Source organism: Gallinula chloropus (assembly GCF_964237585.1).
Source record: "Gallinula chloropus genome assembly, chromosome: 12".
NCBI lineage: Eukaryota > Metazoa > Chordata > Aves > Gruiformes > Rallidae > Gallinula > Gallinula chloropus.
Genome location: NC_140097.1, coordinates 7,529,704 through 7,549,645, shown reverse-complemented (window position 1 = coordinate 7,549,645; position 19,942 = coordinate 7,529,704). Strand labels below are relative to the sequence as shown.

Sequence of the window (19,942 nt, the reverse complement as noted above, 5' to 3'; positions counted from 1 at the left end):
GAAAGTAGTAATTGAAGCAGCAAGCAGCCTAGGTTAACTGACACTTCGTCTTTTTAGTGAACAGTCATGTTACAATGGCATTTAGAAGTCCCATTGAAGAACAGGATTTCTGTGTTGGGTGGAGCAAAGCACAAAGCCAAGAGCTCTCCCAAGGAACACCAGCCCTATTGCTCAGGTGTGCATCACGCCAGGTGTCTATAGGAGCACTGGGCTGCTGCTTGCTGCCCACTTTTATATAGAAAAATCTTGGCATAATGCAGTAGGGATTGAATACTGTCAACCTGCACATGGTCTTGGGTATCAGACAGATTTTCATCCATGCTGCTGGCTCGCTAGCCTTCCCTGTGAGCTAGTAAAAATTAGAACATGAATAGAGCATTAAGTGCCTTTGGAACAAGATTGACTACATCGTTTTTCCTTAATGACCACACAAATCAGTCGCAGGGAAAGTTAGAAACACAGTAAATGTCTTTGTGCTTAGTGTCCCTCATCATCACACATGCCTTTTTCTAAATGCTACAATCCCAAAGATCTGAACAACAGCACTTACTGCCATTTGGAGTACACTCTGTGAATGTGGAATGCGGGCAAAACCACAGCCAGGCTTCCCAATGCTCAGCTCAGGGATCTGCTTGAGGATGCTGAACCTCACAGCTCATCCCTGAAAGCGCATTACTGCTCTAATGTGTCCCCTGCACCCCAAGCCAGTGCTCTGAACACAAACGTTTCCAGAAACTGCCCTTTTATTTATTGCTTTAATTCTCCTGTGCACGTGAGTGTGTGTATATGTGTGTATAGGAGGTTTGCAGACTTTATGACATCAGCACCTGTGGACAGGCCAACTGTGACATGAAGGCTACAGGCAGTCATCACTGAACAGCAGTCCCACCCCTTGTCAAGTTCAGGCCAGCTGTGAGCAGCCTAGAAAATTACCTTCTCATGGAAAAAAGGCATAAGAGGTAGGGTGTAAAGAGGCAACCACAGAGGCACACTGAACACAGCCACACAGCCACTGTCATTCTCTGGGAGGAGAAAGGCAAGTATTTTCAGTTAAGACAGCAGCATGGGTTGGACTACACATGGTAAGAAACATCAGGAAATGCTAATGGAGTTACCTGCTCTGACTGGGAAAGTGCACTGAGGAGCCTGGGAAAAGATGTAGTGTCTGGGGGCAGGGGAAAGAGAAATGTTTCAAGCTACAAGAAAATAGTCTTCCTGAGTCCAACCACTGGTCCAGCTCACTTCTGTCCTGGCAACAGGAGAGGCTGTCAGAGGGGAACAGACAAGACTGACCATCCTGCAGCTCATGGCCCTGGCATTTCCCCAGCATTCAGACACTGGATTAGATGGGATTAGTTTAACGTGGAACAGTCCTTTTACTTCTCCATCAGACACTAGATTTAATAGCAGATCAGATCATAATGGCTGCAGAGAAGAAGGGGTGCCCTCATGGGAGGAGTGTGGATCACAGCAGTTGAGAATTAAGTTGCAGGACAGTCCTGCAGAGCAGCTGACCCAGCAAAGCACAGGAGTGCAGGCTCAGCGATCAGCACACAGTGCCACAGGGTGGTCCCTCACCTGCAAGATAGCAGACTGGCTTCAATGGTTGTTTTCCCACTCGTAGACCATCAACACCCAGGAGAGAGCAGAACCAATAGCAACAGCATACCTATATAGTTCTCCTCATTAAAGAGAAACAGAAGTGGCAATGAAAGACGTCTGGCAACGATAGGTGCAATGATAGGCCAACAACAAAAATGGAAAGGAAAATAAAAACTGGACATTCTAGAGTAGCAAGAGAGGAATAAAAGTGATATTCATCTACCAGGCAACTGTGTACCACTGGTGTTACCCATCTGTAACTGGCTTGGAGCCACCAGCTGTAGCTCTGAGGCTTGGCAGGGACAGTGGGCAGAGAGCTGAGGAAAGAGCTGCAGGAGCAGCCCTCACCTCTTCTTGTTTGAAATCCCAACTGCATTTACCCTCTGGGATGAGCTCTGAGGCAGCGAATAGGTGGATGGTGAAACAGACAGTATGGCTCTGCACATCCCAGCACACCCAGAGATGTGCAGTTTGGGAGGGTGGCTGAAGCTGGGTACTGGCAGTGGGATGCTGGGGATGGGTGACACACAGCAGGGAGTACAGGGAAGGGCTGAAATGGGTCTGGTTTGCTTCTTTAGACAAAAACCAGAGATCTGCATCTCTGCACCAGAAGAGATCAAAGACCTTTTTCTGACGGGGGAACCACAGCAGACAACTTCTTTCCTTTCATCAGCACACCGATCCGCAGTCCCTGGAGTCAGTCGGTCTGACTTATCCTAGAGGGAAGGCAGCCAGGAACCCAAGAGGGACATCAGCCTTGCTGGGCCAGCCTAAGTGTATAGTCCTGAGATTGAGACAGCTTCAGACAGATGGCTGGAGATATCCATAGGCTACAAAGTTCTCATTTTGGTCTGGATCAGTTTTATTAAATCTTCACTAAGGCATCTATTTCGACTTGTTTGTCTGAAGGCCTGCAAGCCACCCAGTGCACCTCTCTGCCTGGTCTATGGGCGCTGGGACCACTCATGTAGCCTTCCTCTGCTGCGGCAACATCTGTCCTTCCCCCACGGGCTCTCAGGGTACGATTGCTTTTATTAGTTTTCTGATAATACCTGGCACTACAGAGAAATAGTGACTTGCCACTGCAGTCTCAGAGCCTGAACCAACACCATACGAAGGAAGGACAAGAATAGGCATCGCGAATCGCCAAGTGACTGCAGAGTTCAGTGTGCCTATCACTTCCTTTTCAAGGACGGCTTTGTTATTGCAAAAACATGTGTGAAGAATCACACAGCAGCTCAGTAGTGCTGCTGTCACAGCAGATTCATTCTCTGAAGAAGAGAGGAGGAGAACACCAGAGTTATATACACTCGCAACCAAATCTGCCCCTGGTTATCACTTCTGCCTTAGCGAGAGCTGACATCCTGCCTGCTAAGAGCATTATCAGAACAGCGACATGGAGAATATTGCCATTGAACAGCCTGTTTTCAGCCAGCTTCATAGGGCAGGCATTTTATAAACAACATGTTGGGGCTTTGACAAATAACCTGAATTTTCCATTGATACCAATTTTAAGATTAAAATTCCCAAGTGCCAGCTCCCTGACACGGATGCTGGCCAGGCAGTCCTCCTGTTCCCTCCCAAGTCCAGAGCCCCCTTCGCTGCTACCTGGATCCCTGTGCACAGGCAGAGAGCCCTGAAAGCCATCAATGCCAACAGCTTCCAGTGCTGGCTAAGGGGATACAGCATCCTTGTCCTGACCCAAACCTGAATTCATATTGACAGTAACAGAGTTTGAAGCTTAGCTGGATAATATTCTAATTATTTTAGGCTAAGCTTCCAATTCTTCACTGTTAGAACAAAAGTTCTTCAAAGAGCAAGCCACCAGCATTTCTGCCCATCTGGTGAAGGACTGGGAAGCACACACTGCTGTTTTGCCAGCACTAAGAGCTACGTAGCCACTGCATTAGCAGCTAGAACTTCCAGCATTCAAGAGTGAAAAGCATTTGGCAAAGCAGATTACTTTAAAAATACAATAACTTTTAGGAAAAAAGAAACACACACATCCAAAACCCCACCTACCCATTTTCCACAGGTCAAATGATTGCTGTCCCAGTGCCCACATGACTCACCTGACTGAGCCAGGACATGGTGCCACGAGATATAATTGTTTGACCTTATCTGTCCCCATTTTATAACTTGGAAAGAATGAAAACCCCATGACAAGGGTATTCAGCGTTATTCATAAATCATATCAGGATATAGCTGGGTATTTCGGTCAACTCCACAGCACCAAAATTTCATGGAGAGTTGTGCAAGGAGCAGATCTACCCCAAGGGAAGTGGGTTCAGCCTCAGGTTTTAAGTGAAGTGATGGATAATACTCCGTGAGCATCTCCACCGTTCTGGAGAACATGGTGAGATTTCCTCTCGGTACTCAAGAGCACGTATGGAGATCTATGTTCATACCATAAGGCACCCAGAGGAGAAAGAACACTCTCTGTATCCTGGTGACAGTCACTGCAGGTTTTCTAAAGCATTGTTTTAATGAAAAGGTCAGGTCAATCTCACACGTACAATTCTGCCCTGTTTAAATACATGTTCTTAAATAAGCAAGGAAATAAGTGTCACCTCCTCTTAGTCCTCTTTGAACATACATTATAATGACAAGGCATCTCACCAGTCTCCTGTTATAAAATTAACATTTACATACAGAATCTGTTTATTCATTTAATGGTCTCTTTAAAACCTGGATTTAACCAGCCAGACAAAATCACTTGTTTACTGTTTAAAATCCCACTGGAACTTTGCCTGAGGAATAAGGGTTGAACTCCTCAGACTCTCTGCTTTAATTTGTATGCATTTTATAGTACTAATTCCACTGAAACTTGAGTGAAGCTAAGCCAATCAGATGCTTGCAAGAAATTAGTTATCCAAACTTCATAAGTCATACACTTTTAACTGTGTTTGTTTAATGATTAAGAATGACAGTTTCTGTTGGAGAACAAAGCAAGTAAAATAAAAGCAAGTCAAAAGATGGAACATTGCAGTACCAATTCAGAAAACTTAGTAAAAGTTACCAAAACTGAGTATATGTTCTTAATTTAGCAAAAGACTGAAGAAATCATTATACAAATTCGTTTATGATTACATTCTACTTGTCTTTAATTTTCACTGTTCAGCATTAACATTAAACATCATAAATGTATGCAATAGTTTTATAAAATTAAATAACAATACTGAAAAATAAATACACTTTTACATAAATACATAAATCCATACTGCTGAAAATTTTTCAGCTAATACTACACTCTTGTTTCAAAAGTGACCAAAAAATATGGTAGTGACACTCCATCCCAAAAGATGAAGTATGTACAGTTACAGAACGATGCTTGCGACTGATGACAGAGCTAAAGCAAATCCAGGTGATCACATGTGAAAGAAAACAAAAATTTGGATGTTACTACCTACAGTAGTAGCACGAGGTAGAGAGATATGGGGAGTATTTTGCAGGAGTGACAACGAAGCCCTGTTGACCCCATAGATCCAATTCAGTCTTCAAATAGCTCTGGGGTCCCCTACATCAGAGCTACAGGAGTAAGACTGAAAGGGTCAGGGCTTTACAAAGCCTCAGGAGTAAGACTGAAAAATCAAGATATTTTGGGGCTCGTGTTTGTAGCCCCTTCACCTGTGGGCATCCAGGAGGAGATGCTGCAGGCACCTTGCCAGACGTTCCACCCTCTCCTAGGAGACCGAGCAAGGGACAACCCACCAATGTTAACAGTAAGAGTTGAGGAAATTTTTCCTGGGTGAATGAAAAAAACCCAACCCACAAACCCAAACAATTGAAAACCAAAATACAGGGCTGCAACCTGCATTGCTAACACAGGGGAGCAGGCACAGCCCCGGAGCCTGCTCCTGAACAGCTGTGAAGAGGCTGAACGCTGAGCGACGCCAAAACGCAACACAACTCTGTCCACACCTTTGGTTCTTGCAAATGGTCTGGCACAGGTAAGGAAGGCTGGCAGCAACTCCCAGCTGTGATTTCATGGGGAAGCCACTGCGTGGGTTGCTAGTTCTGCTTAGCTCACCTCCCTCACTTTTAGCACCAACGCTATCAGTGTGCGTGTGATACATTAGCACCTCAAATGAAATATTTCATATCGCTATCCTTTGTACTGGTGAAACAGCACCATATAAACACCAGTTCAGCAGTTTTATGGCTATTGCATAACTCACTGAGGTATGGCAAAGACATCGAGGAGCATCACTGAAGGCATTACTGAAAGCACCCACAGACACAAGAATGCAGTTACGGTTTAGCAAGACGACTTTTCAAACCATGACAATTAAGGAAGTCCAATGCATTACAAACAGGCCTTTCTTTTCTTTTTTTAAACCCTATAAAGTGCTTCTGAGTCAAATTATTGTTATTTTTTTAAAAAATCCTCTTCAAATTTGTTTGTAACAAGATATACAATAAAGGGCAACATTTCTTTGAAGGCCACTCCAAAACAAGTAGGTCCATGTTTTCCAGCACACCAGAAGCATCCCAGGCAGCACTCGCCTTGGCTCAGGGCTCAGCCCTGTGCTGCAAAGGGACAATTTCAAGGAGCAGTCCAGCCCCTCACAATTCAGGGCTGCCCTGCTACTGCAAACGCATCTCTGTAGCAGAGTCCTCCAGAGACAAAGGAGCAGGGTAAGACACCTCTGCCCCAAACACTATTTTGTTATTAGAAAACTCACTCCCAGGGTTTTAAGCCTTCAAGCACCTTGCTGATCCCTTGCTGGCTTACTGATACCTAGAGCAGCAACTGGAGATCAGGCCAGATGATAACTCTCCAGAACCAGAAAGATGCAGGACAATAGCTCACAGTTGTCTTTGCACAGTACAACACACCCATATACACACGGGAACAGAAATAGAGCACAGGTGTGAATGCACACAGGTTTCTGTATAGCTGTGTGTGTGGGCAGGTAGGGACACACACACACACATCTATAGGTGCTTGTACAAGCCTGGGAGTGGATGAGATTCAGTACGTATTTTCCTCTGTGATCTCGCTTTTGGCAGAGAACACACGACTGGGAAACCATTAGGTTCACAGTGTGGTATTACCATTAAATATCAGAACAATTTAACTTCACTGGAAATGGACTGCTTAAATGCCAGGTTTAAATCCATATGCAAAGAACTCGCTCCCGAACCAAGACTCGTAATGCCCAGCCCTCGCAGAGAGTAATAAAACGGACAAAAGGTGGCTACTTAGCAGAAAGTGCCTTTTAAATTAAAGGAATCTAGCTCCCCTAATTGTAAGCCCTTCCTGAACAGGTGTTACGCTGAATATATTGTCAATAATCCTCTTTAAGTGCAGTTTTAAGACATGAAGCATTAGCACCTTGGTTTGAAGCAAATTAAATCTGTTGTTACGGGATATCCACAAAACGGTTCACAAAGAGAAAGAGTTTATGGTCGTACCGAGCTCCAAGGACCAGCGCTCCAGGCAGCATCTCTAGGACAGTCCTGCACATTGCACTGCTCTCTGTCCGGTGGCTTATCAAGGATTTCACAGCTCAGATCCGTAAACCTTTCTCCATTGGGGCGCTGGCACACCACCAGCCGTGTTCTTGTCCCTGCCCCGCATGGCTTCGTGCACTGGAAGTCAGCAGAGGACAGAGGAGTCATCGTCTGGGCAAAAATACTGCTGACAGGTCAGTCGAAGCACTAGCACCTCTTGAGACCCAATGGTCGTTTTTGTTCCCAACCAACCCAACTCCAACCAGATCCCCCTCAAGCGCTGTGCAAGCCTCGGATGGGGCCTCAGCTGCTTCAGTTCTCTCTTCCCCAAGCTCTTCGTGTCGCTCCACAATGATATGGCCAGACTCATCATGCTACTGGAGGTTAACATCTCTCAATCTTTTGTCTCAGATGAATTTGCAGAATGGAGCAGTGTTTTTATTAAGAAAAAAGGCCTTCAGTTAAACTACTTTCCTTAAAAAGCAAAAGCAAAACCAAAAAAAAAAAATCTCCATTTTTGTAGAATTCACCTTTGCCTGGCAAGAAAATTTTCCCATGACAAATGGAAAGGAAAACACCACAGAGCAGTTGCTAGGGTTCACTCATTTATCAGAGGCTGCCTTCCATGCTCCAATCTTTCTAATAAATGTCGCCGTGATATCCCACTCTTCCCCCATTTTTCAACCACCCGCTAATGAAATCCTTCCCCTGTGCAGGATGAATGGTGCACTCACCTCTCCCCAGTTGCCATACACCCACTGAGGGCAGGGGCCGGATTCACATGATCTCTGTTCCATGGGTTTGCTTTTCTCATCACAGTTATTTGCGGTGTATCCGTTCTCATCCTGGCACACCACAACCCGCCGCTGGAACCCCCCAGCACATGTGCTAGAGCACTGGAAGACACAATTGCCCAGAGCTTTGTTGAATCCAGGAACAATTTTGCATTCCCAGCTCCTTCACAGTGCCTTGCACCGTGGGAAAACGTGCAACTAAGAAATTTAATACAGCTAACAGGCATTATTAACTTCAAAACCCAGCTATTACTAATAGCAGTGCAATGACTTAGGTGCTGACTAAGCAAAGAAAATAAACGTGAGCCTGATTTTAAGCAGGTGAGTAACCCCCACTGCCTTTAATGATGTGTTTGACATCCCATTTGCGCTTAATTCCCTTTAGGGGCTTCCATGATAAAGCAACACAACCTGGCTGGGGTGAGAGGAGCTGGCATTAAGGTTTGGCAACAGCTCTGCACAGCAGTAAACATCCCAGGAGACAGCAAAAAAGCAAAGATTGGCCTTTGCCTCATGGAAAATGATGCTGTCAGCTTTCTGCCTGAAGACCCTTGGAGACATGAGGTGTTAGAGGCTGAGAAGTGATGCCTGCAACCTACTGCAAGGCTTGCTGGCGAGAGCAGAGAGAAGCGTCCCCTTCCTTTCCCTCCATTGTGACATTAGAAAACCCTGGATTAGCCCAGGGGAAAAAACACAAAACCCACAGAAACCAGCAGTAAGAAAATCAGGGCACTTACAGCACCCCAGGGGCCAATCCTCCACTGATTGCCTCCTGGTACGTGCGCGCGGTTTCGATTCGGGCTGCCTCCGGGGTGCACTTTCAGGCGATGATCCGGATAGAGGAAAGGGTGGATGGGCCTGCCGTAGTCATGGCTGTTTGGATGACAAGGAGACATGGAGCAGTCTTGCTCAGTGGCAGGGAGGTCGTCGGGATCGCACTCACTCCTATCCACCAGCTGGTCACTGTAATTGATGCAGATCACTTGTCGCGTTGCCTTACCTTGACCACACGTCACCGAGCACTGCATTACAGTGGGGAAAGGAGACAGTCACATTTCCAGCTTCAAAAAACAGGCAGCTATTGCTAACAACGAACAGCAGAAAACCTTAATCTCCCCCCCATTACAAAAGGGCAAACATGACAGATGAAACAAACACATTTCCAGCAACAAGGTCTATAAGGAGGAGCGTTTTCACAGTGAGGGTGACAGAGCACTGGAACAGACTGCCTAAGAGAGGCTGTGGAGTCTTCCTCTCTGGAGACATTCAAACACTGCCTGGATGTGCTCCTGAGCTATTTAGTTTAGGTGATCCTGCTCTGGCAGGGGGATTGGACTAGATGATCTTTCGAGGTCCCTTCCAACTTCTAATGTGCTGTGATTCTGTGAAGATTTCTGCAAGAGACAGCATGATGCTTACAGAGCTCCACTCCAAGGCCTTCCACTGCCCGCATGGCGTCACGGTGCACGTTTCTGTGGCTGAAGGCTTCGGGAGGTGGAAACACGCTGACTCATCAGCCACCGAGCCCTGATCATCCCGACAGCTGACGTATCTCATCTGGGTACCCTTCCCACACGTTGCAGAGCACTAAGGGAAGAGCACAAGCACTCCACTAGAAAGTTTCCTGGTAGATATTGCAAGGACTTTGGAATGAAAACCTCCTTAAAGGCACTTAAAAAGATACATTATCTACTATAAAATAATCCTGAAAGTATTAGGACACACACTTACCGGTGTCCAGGATCCAAATCTCCACTGAGTCCTGTGAATGCCTGACGCAGATCTCTTGGCCTCGGGACTATTTGGATGGGGAGGACATGATGCTATTTCACAGTCCTGTACATGAAATACATGAGGGAAAAGAGGGAAATAAAGACTTTGCAGATGTTTCAGTTCAACCATCTCCTCTTCAGTGTAATTATCAACCACACACAACGCCTTGAAAAATCCGTGACCTGCATGTTTGTGTTGGCAGGCTTTCTACTCATATCCTCTTGGTGAATCAGCAAAATTTGGTATCAATACCTTGAGGGCTTCCTATGCAAAACCTCAGTGGATGTTTGACTTCCTTAGAACTAACTCTACAGTGGGGATCCCCATAACCACGTCCCATCTCCACGCATTAAAACCAGATGATTTTGAGGCAAAAGATGAAAGTTCATTAAGAGAGTTCTGGTATGAAAAACACATCTGCAAAGCAGCAACTTTATCTCCCTTCAAAGCTCCCTTTCTTCGGTGCAAGACCTGCAGCCCACTTCGGAATGGTTATGCTGCTGAGCTGATTGCAGCCCTTTGACTCCCTGCAGCCCACCAGACCACTTAGATCCACGTGCCGACCTTCATTGCACAGTAAGAGTTCTAGGTTTTGGGAACAGGCACGTCACTCTCCTCAGCCTTGGTACGGTGCCTAGCAAGAGACCTCTGGTCCTGTCGGGACCTCCTGGGAGGTCTGGCAACAGGAATGATGAATAGCCACGACTTTACTCCATGAGCCTACGAGTAGTCATTGCCAAAAAGGAAATGAATACTGATCATCACTGCAAGGGAGAGAGAGCAGCTCTTGACAAATGGCAAATGACTTCCGCATGGCTGTGACTTTACTTAGACTGCAGATGTGCATGCCAGGCAATGGCTGATGACAAGTGGGTTTGTTACCCCTTGACTAGAGTGCAATTGGTCTCCATACATGGGAAAAGCAGCCCTTTCCTAAATACTGTGGCCTTAGTTAAACTCTGTGAAGTCATGTAGGACTAAAGCTGGGCAAGGCACCAGCACTACAGCTTCCCTAGATGACAGATAGAGGGTAACGTTGTGCTTTACTGAGCTCCTTCGGATACCACAGATATATCCTCTGCTTGAAGTGGGACTTTCCTTCCAAGTACCAGCAAACACAGCATGGAAGGTCTCTGCTGCATGTTTGCAAAGGGTGTGCAACATTTCTTAATTTATCCATTCAGGGGAGGTGCCTCTGGAATTGTAGCTGGCACATGCACTACACTGTCCAGTGCAGCTCCCAAGATGTGATGGCCCCTAGTTGTTATTAGCACCATACAGCAATGGCCCTACAGCCAGGCATCCCACACCCCATGCAAGAGAAAGGACACAGACCCCTCCTCCTCCCTGGGTGTCTTCCCATTTTCATCTACAGCTGCTTCTTCATCTCCTGAGGTCTTAGAGGATCAAGATACTGCTCTGCATAGGCTGGCATTCAGGACAAGACATCTCTCGAAGCTGCAGCTGGGAGGCCTCTGGACACACATTGGCAAAATATGGAGAAAGAACAGCAGAATTTACCTGGGTATCTGTTGGCCTGGTCGCAGCGTTACACTCATTATCATCCACCACTGACACGTAGGTGCCCACAACACACTTCACTGCTCGCATCTGGTAGCCTTGGCCACAGGTCACTGTGCACTGGGAGAGGACAGACAGGAGAAAGAAGCGTTAGGTCTGTGTAGCTGCTTTGGTTCATAAGTATTAACCAGCCCAGCCTGTGTTTAGGCATGCAGCATGAGCAGCGAAAAGAAAACCCAGCTTCCCTTCTGGTTTCTCTCCACTTCATGCATTTCAGCTTTAAATTAGGTCAAAGTTTTAATTCACTGCACCCACCAGAGCCTCACACGCTTCACTTGCTTCCTTGGGAATGAAGGTGCAAGAATTTAAATGATTTACTTTGCTGCACACAGTAAATCATAGTCTAGTAGAAGCTGCATCATGTCCTCTTTTAAAACTGGTTGTTCAGCCCCATGATAGCACAAGTGGCTAATGAATAATTTTGCTGATGGGAAATAAGTCTGACTGGACAACTGGTCTGGGTTTGCTGCCTTTTTTTTTTAAAAAAAAAAAAATCAAGAGCTAACAGCTTTGTGGAAAAGGAGATGCCAGAACACTCCAGGAGAAATGAGCAATTTGTATTTTAACAGTAAAAAAATCCATCCAAAACCCAGAAACTGGAAAACATTAAAAGCAACAACAGCTATGCCATGGGAGCAGCTTTGCTGGGAAAATTAGGCCATGTATTTACATGCCTAAATATGGATTTAGGAGCATAACCTTGGAAACCCCTTTTTTCAAAAATCATGGCCAATTTAGCATGACACAGATTAAATTTAGCACAAAGGGCAGGTAGTGTTATTGCTGCCCATCCGCTGAACCCAAGCGAACAGAGGGCTGCTTTGCTGTGCAAATCAATTAACACAGTTATGCCGCCGAAGCTGGATGAAAGGGCAGCGGCTCGGCCACCGTCACCCAGGTCCCACCAGCCAGGAGCCCCACGGCAGCTCGGCAGTACCTGGCCCCAGGGCCCCACTTGCCACGAAGCACACTCCTGCTGCTGGCACGTCTGCACCGACTCCGGCTTTGTTTCGGGATCGCAAAACCTGTCGTTTAATCGATCTTCTCCAAACTGGCACCAGGTCTGGCGGTGTTTGTGCCCTTTTCCACAGGTGACCAGGCACTGTGAGGAGTAAAACGCAGAGCTCAGGCAGTGCTGGGGATGCGCTGCCAGCTCAGCACCTGCCCTGGCACTGGAAAATAAACCTCGAGACCCGCTGCAAGTGCTGTGTAAAACCCGGTGCTGAGAGGTGGCTCTTTAGTTAATGACCACGTGTGCTGGAAAACACACGGGTACCTTGCAGAGAGACAGGATTGCTCTCCGGAGCTGGGCCAGAGCAGAGGATGGAGCAATGGAGAACAAAGCCAGGCTATGACCTGTCAGCACAGGCAAAGCAAGACTAAGAAGGTTCCTTCTTCCTGACTTCCAGCAGCCTTGAGACAGAGGGAAATGCCACAGCGCTGCCTGACTGAGCACAACAGGGTGCCAAAGGCTTGCAAAAAAACTTGCTCAGCTCCTTGTGTGCAAGAAGGGTTTCAGTGCCCACAGGCCGCAAGTGCATTCTCCCCTGCCCAGGCATGGCTTGGGCTGCCAGCCGCTCAACCCAAAAGACAGATATTTTGCAGACAACAATCCCTGTCCCCACTTAATTGTTTTCACCATTTCCTAAAGATAAAGTGATTCACAGAAATGAAAGCTGTTTGGCCACAAAGGTGACAAGAAGCCTTTGAAGACTGTTCCCTGGTTCTGCAGCAGGAAAAGGCCCATCAAGATATGGTTTTGTTGCACTGCAAGAGACACCAACAGTAGTGGAAGAGAGAGTAGTATGAAGCAGCAGGGAGAGCTGAGCGAGATATTAATAGGGTGAAATCCTGCCCTCCGGCGACAGCCAGAGCTGTCAGGGCTCACGAGGACAATCTCAAGGGAAAATGAGGGCAAAAGGTTTTCTTCTTCTCAAAGGTGCAGAGGAACCGTGGAAAAAATGGGGAGAAATAACTGCAGGACTGGAGAGAAAATAACCCCCTGCGGTTTTGGAGCGGGGATGAACATGAGCCAGTGGCATTCCTGGGTGGTCAGGGAGGCTAGCAGTGTCCTGGCCTGTGTCAGGAACAGTGACCAGCAGGAGCAGGGCAGTGATGGCTCCGCTCTGCTGGGGCATCTCAACAAAGGTGAGTGGATGAAGCACTTGGGGACATGGTCTAGAGGTGGGCTGGGCACGGTTAGGCTGTGGTTGGACTCAGTGATCTAAAGGGTCTCTTCCAACGCAAGTGATGATTCTATGATGTGGCCACTTGACCAGTGGTGACAAGACCAGCGACCTTGCTGTCTGTCTCAAGCCTCCCTGGGCACAGACTGGGGACACCTTCTGCAGAAGACAGGGTGCTACCACACCGTGGGCCACAAAACACACACAGAGACAGATATCTCTCTTTGCAGACACCAGCCCTTCAGGATGGAGGGCTGGCATCCTGAGCCCACCCTGGTGACCAGCACCTACCTCAGACCAGTCTCCAGTTTTCCACTGGGGGCACAAGAAGTCACTGCATCGCTGCACTGTCAGCTTCTCCTGCTGACTGCACTTGCTGTCATCCAGGACATCATTGTAGGTGTTCACACACATGGCTCGCCGCCGCCGCGTGCCCCCGCCGCAGCTCTTGGAGCACTGGGAAGGAGAGATGCCGAATAAATACTTTCTGCCACTCTATTAGGGGTCGAGAGCCCATTTATTGCCTTCTCCCTCTTTGCAGTCAGGACCGTGAAGGGACTGCAGAAAACCTCCAGAAGAACAATTTGTGCTTTAAGTAACAGGCTGTTACTTTATATATTCCTTTAAAAAGCCAATCTTGCTAAGCTTAATACAATCTCACAGCAATGAGTTTCACAAATTCATTTCGGGTTATAACCCCATTATTACTTTTACAAGTGTCGCCTTTCAGTTCTCCCAAATGGCTGTTGCTCGTTCTCATTTTAGGAAAGATTAATGCCCCCTAGCCAGCCAGACTGCCCCCATCAGCATGCCCTCCTTGGAAAGCCCCAGGCTCGTCATTCTCTCAATGCCCAGACTGCACTCAGGAGTCTTCTTGTTCATGGAAAAGCTAAACAGTGTAAAGGAAACAAATTCTGGAAGTCCTCTGCTGATGGCAATACATCCTCCCCAGCGCCTGGCAGCGGAGCTGGCTTTGATGGGAGATGACAGCCAGCAAGGCTTAGCGTAATGAAGACAGACCTTGGGATGCTTAAAAGCATAAATTAATTGCAGTGAAAAATTGATTTGGACTACAGTATCCTCCAGAAAAAGCAATGGAAGCAGAATCACTGTGGCTGACTTTTATATGTGTGTTGTTTACAAACTAAACAGCCTGACATATCCCTGTGCAAGGAGGAGACAGTGTTCACTGTATCACTGAGCATCCCTTACCTCGGTCCAGGCAGAGTACCGCCACCCTCCCACATTACAGTCTCCAGTGCACTTCTCCCTCGTGCTGGGCTTGGGCTGGCTGCTGCAGAAGCGATCATCAACCTTCTCTATCTTCCCTTCCAGCCTGTTGTACTTGGAGCAGTAGATCTCCAGGGTGCGGTACCCCAGCCCACACTGGGCTGTACACTCGCTCTTCCTCGCAATGTGCCACCTGAGCAGAGGAAAGCAAATGTCAGGCCTGGTGCTGCAAAGTCCAAAGCCCCACATGAAGATATCTTCCTTGGAGAGCATCAGAAGAGGCAATGGAGCTTCAGGGCTCTAGGAACCTGCATTAAACGTGCTCAAGGGTGTTTAACATAAATAAGGAATACAGGGTTTTGGGCTCAAAGTTTTGGCTCTTTACAATAGTTTCTAGTGCTTTGTGGTTTCCAAAATCATTAGACAGTTAACCCTGGCATTGCTTCTTGGGGGTGAGGAACTGTCACCAGGCCTCTCTTACAGGCAGCAAAGCCACGATGACCTGAGGGACCACACGAGACTGTTCAGGCAGTCCGTGGCCAAGCCAGGAGCAGTGCTCTGAAGGCTTTCCACCCCACGTTCCTCTGCAGGAACTTCACTTCAGCCTCAAAAAATGAAAAGCTGAAAAATACAGTGTCAGAAAGCAATCTGCACAAGCTTGAGAGGTGTGGCATGGCACTCCACAGTGCAGGATGCCTGTAAAACCATTCAATCTCTCCAAAGGGAAGTTAATGATGTGCTTCCAGACACACAAACATCAGAGGTGTCAGTGGGGATTAGGGATATATGCCTCTGGACAGACAGATTCCCACACTGGTACCTCTTTCCTGAGATGGGCGAGGGCTGGTGCTGATGGCCTTTGAGGACCCACCTAGAGGTACACCCTACTTCACATATACCCTGGCCCCAGCTCTGCCAAGAGATGCTGGACATGAGGTCTTATCCAGCGAGAGGTTGGAGACCCTGGCCTCACCAGGAGCTGACTGTGCCCCCCAGCCTCACTGAGGTGGCTCCTGGGGAAGGGGGCAGTGATGTCCCCTGCACGTCCTGGAGACCTGGGGGTTGATACAAGTGCTTGGGGGGTGCAGAGCCCTGCTCCTGAGCCAAGAGAGCAAACTTCAGCACAGCTAGGAGAAGAATAAGATCAAGGGGATTTGGAGTCAATAGCCGCTGAATGGCGGGAGCCCTCACATCCCCGCCTGCTTTTCAAAGTCCTGCCTTTGCCCTTCTCGAGTTTCCAACCTGTTGCAATGGCAACAGCTGTTACCGCGACAACCCAACCCTACAGCCCCCATCCAGCCCCTGTAGGGCCTGGGATTGCAGGCAGCCGGGAAACCCCTCGGGAACCTGGGCCATCTGAATTGCTTCACAAGCAGCCGTTTGATTCTACTGCGTTTAGGCTACAGAAAGGAAAACAGATTGCTTTTTAAAGGAAAATGGGTTGTGATTATTTAGGCTATGCTCCATCAATTCCAGCTCGCCAGGAGTTGTCTGGGGACGGCCCCAAACCTGCTCTATGCTTAAGCCTATTCTTTGCTCTAAGCAAATGATGATAAATTCAAGTCCTAGCTACTCTTTTGCTTTGAGTGAATGCTTTTTTTCTCTCTTTGTGGGCTGTTTCTAGGACGGTGCCGAGCATTTCTGATCCAGGCAGACACGAATTTCAGGCCCTGTATGACACAGGTAGAGTTTTCCTCATTAGGTGATTTTTTTTCTGCAGTTAGAGCTAATTTAATCTGACAGGAGAAATGTGCAAATGTAGGAAAGTGCCTCTTTAAACACAGCTGGCGGATGCCAGTCCCTCTTGGGTGACAAAGAAGCAATAGATAATCCTTTTCTTTTTTAAAATCTAACACAGGCTGAGTTGAGAAAAGGAATTATGGTGAAAGGTGAATGGAAAGAGGAGTAAACAATAAATATGTGACACAAAGTACATAGGAGGCTTAGTAGAGGGCACCTTAATTCACATTCTGTGCTACAAGGCTCAGTGATGGGGTCAGGCTGGGGAATCCGATCACATCGCTGGTCTGACACTGTGAGCTGATCCGACTCTCTTGTACACACAGGTTTCCTCTTTCGTTCTCCTACACAGAAAAAAACCCAACCAACACATTGTTTGAGTCACATGGGAAAGTGATCAAATCATTCTGACATTTAATTATGCTTTTAAGTCTCTCTCAGAAAAGGGAGGGGTTCAAGGCTCTCAAAGAAGAGCAGAAGGGGTACAGCACAGACCAGACAGCCACCGGCCGAGAGCTGCAGCATGCCTGCAAGGACGGGCTTAGTGTGTTCTGGAGGTGGGAATGACTGGGCATCAGACCCAAAACCAGACACTGATACCTTCTGCAGCCTTAGGCAATACCACATAACCTTTTCTGTGTTGAGCTTCCAGCCCTGCATGCCAGGTTGCAAGGCCCAGGGGGGCTGTAAAGGTGCCCTGCTCTGAGGCCAAGCAGCAGCAGAGCAGCGCTACATCTCCTACGACGTTATCCATTACCACAGCCCAGGGAAACAATCACACCCATAACATAAGAATCTCAAAGAAATCAAACGGAGAGGGATATGACAGCACTGCCCAGGTCCCAGACAAACCCAGGACAAAACTAAGCCTCCCCAAACACCCACCTTGACAGAGCTTACTGCAGGGGTGCCACGGCCCATACGCATTCCAGTAAAACTGCTGAGGTTTGTCCTCAATGGGGATATTAAATGTGTAACGAACATCGGGATTGTACAAATTGCCCACTGATAAAACCTGAGGGGGGAAAAAAGAAAAGACCAAGCAGAGTAAACCAACAGAGTTCCCTGCCCACTGCTGTCAGTCCAGTAATGCTGGGCAGACTTTTCCACACGCACAACATATACTTCACCTGAAGGGTTATTTCTTGCTCAATCCGATCTGTAGAATTAATCCTTTCAATAGTATTATCCGATCCGCTGTATTCGATCACAGCATTCCCAACTTTGATTTCCCTTTTAAACATACTGACGACAAAGTCTCCATTTAATATAAAGTCTCCTTGACTGTTAGATAAGGCTGCATAGGTGCAAAAAACAAGAACTAAAGACGCAGAATTAACTCATACGTACATAATAACATGGGTCACGCGCTCACAGTGCTCCTTTTCATTGGGGAGGGGGGAAAAGCCCACTGGCACTTTCAGGCAGAAAGGATGTAAAGAGAGCAGCAGAGCTCTTACGGACACTGCGCCTTCTCCTTTTCCCACTGGAGAGCCTCATTAAAATGAAGGCTGAATGCCTGGAGTTGTTGTTAAATAGTTCACCGATAACCCAGGGCAGAGAGATGCCCAGAAGGCATGCCGGGCCGGCTGCTGTTCACAGAACTGTCTGAATCCCCTCATATACCCCAGAAACAACCCTACCCAAATCTTTCTGTTAGCCATGCAGATAGGGTGGCTTCCCTGTTGTTCCCAGGTGTGTTCTTAAGGTGAACGTATGCACCCTAATTGCCCGATCCTCATTTTCTAGTAGATAATTACAGGGAGTTTGGTCAGAATCTTCCCCCTGACCCCCCCCCCCTTCTCTCTCCTCCCCCTGTACTTTTTATTATTCCAAATCTTAAGGTATGTGAAAGCACTGAAGGCTTAAAGCCTAAATGCTTTATAAAAGGAACAGTTTCCTGAAAACAGCAGTCTGCTGCACAACTTCACACTAATGCGATTATGTAGCTAATTTCCTAAGTTAGTTTCCCCACCATTTCACCCATCACAGCTACATTACTACAAAGCCTCCGTACTGAAAATTCTAAACTTAACACCAAAACACCAAAGGGAAGGTTTTCATACCGAATGAGGAGAGATAATGAAGCAAAACACTGCTTGGTAGCAAGCAAGAAATAGATGGAGAAAAACTCAAAAGCAAATGCTATACTCAACCAAACTCCACGCTTTGGAGACTTTAATGTCATTAAGCAGTAGTAAAACTCATTAAAGGAGTCCTTCCCATTTACTGTATCTCCTACAACAGTAGGTACACGTCTTGGACTTGATGACAACATCAAATTCCTCCTAAATTGTTAAGCAACTACAGGGTTCACAGTACTGAGGGCCCAAGATTTCACACTCAGTGAGCTGCAAAATAAGTGGACACATGCACACTTCTCATTTGCTTCTAGTCAGGCCTAATGTGAAAAGATGCTTTCCCAGCGATATTAAAGCAACATTAAAGAAGATTTGACTTCATTGCTTCCCAAGAAGATTAAAGGCCCTCCAAGAAGAGCTGAGAAGTTCTTTGGGGCTCCTTCTGGGGTGAACCAGTTTGAACAGGCACGACACAGGGTGGATTGTCTTTCTAAAAAAGATGAATAATGAAATGTATCTCCCTACCCCAGGATGGAAAACTCAATATGGTTTTCTTGGTATTCACGTGCGTTCATAGAATCCCAGCCTGGCTTGGGTTGTAAGTGACCTCAAAGCCCAGCCTGTGCCAGCCCCTGCCATGGGAAGGGACCCCCTTCACAAACCCAAGGTGACTAAAGTCCCATCCAACCTGGACTTGAACCCTGCCAGGGGTCCAGGGGCAGCCACAGCTTCCCTGGGCACCCTGTGCCAGCGCCTCACCACCCTCACAGTGAAGAATTTCTTCCTAGTATTCAATTTAAATCTCCCCTCCTTTGTCGTCCTGTCACCACATGCCCTCTCCAGCTTTCTTGTGGACTCCCTTATGTGGGCCTTCATGCTGCACCATCTCATTTCATTGCTGTGAACGTGTAGAAATGATGCAAGGTGGCTATAAGTGAACAGCTGCATACGTGCGGGGATAGACAGCATTGTGTGACCCCAGTCCAGGAATGAGGACAGGGCAGGACCCAGCCAGTGTTCTGAATGAAGGGTCTAGCCATGTGGACTACACTCCAGAATGACAGCTGCAGGAGCCAGCACCATTTCCCTTTGGTGTGCAATAGTCTCCTCTACTTGTTTCTCAACTGAATCCCTTCACCTTTGATGGTGTAGGAACCACCAGCCTAGTCCTGTCTGCAACCCACCCAGTCACCACAAGTGCCTACGCTAAGCCTTGTATTCTGTAAAAACACCAACTCATGGATTTTGAGGGATGAAAGAAGAGGAAGTGCCCTGCTCAGGGACCCACGCTACCGGGGCGCAGCTGGCAGTGCCAGGCATTGAGCATGCCGAAGAGAAGGAGCAGAGCAGGGAGAGCAGCCATCTCCCTGGGATTGCAAGGGGCCACAGACCGACTCCCTGCTCGGTCAGCGGCCTGAACTGACTCCGAGGGACACAAACAGGGCAAAACCAGCCTTCGACTGGCAGGTGTAACATCAGTTGTGCTATCTCTGCTATC

General features: G+C 47.4%; 1 protein-coding gene across 1 annotated transcript in view; it reads right to left on the bottom strand.

Annotated features, from left to right (window-relative positions):
• Positions 1–19,942, bottom strand: part of ADAMTS9 (ADAM metallopeptidase with thrombospondin type 1 motif 9) — a gene marked incomplete at its 3' end in the record, with an annotated part of 82,651 nt that overhangs the window by 28,232 nt on the left and 34,477 nt on the right. Inside the window, exons 16-27 of the mRNA XM_084269466.1 lie at positions 17,494–17,660; positions 17,249–17,378; positions 16,581–16,707; positions 14,606–14,816; positions 13,685–13,849; positions 12,145–12,309; positions 11,148–11,267; positions 9,585–9,689; positions 9,273–9,440; positions 8,591–8,875; positions 7,794–7,955; positions 7,021–7,197 (exon numbers count right to left, since the gene is read on the bottom strand). Of these exons, the coding sequence (XP_084125592.1) occupies positions 7,021–7,197; positions 7,794–7,955; positions 8,591–8,875; positions 9,273–9,440; positions 9,585–9,689; positions 11,148–11,267; positions 12,145–12,309; positions 13,685–13,849; positions 14,606–14,816; positions 16,581–16,707; positions 17,249–17,378; positions 17,494–17,660 (1,982 nt within the window). The remainder of the gene's footprint in view (positions 1–7,020; positions 7,198–7,793; positions 7,956–8,590; positions 8,876–9,272; positions 9,441–9,584; positions 9,690–11,147; positions 11,268–12,144; positions 12,310–13,684; positions 13,850–14,605; positions 14,817–16,580; positions 16,708–17,248; positions 17,379–17,493; positions 17,661–19,942) is intronic.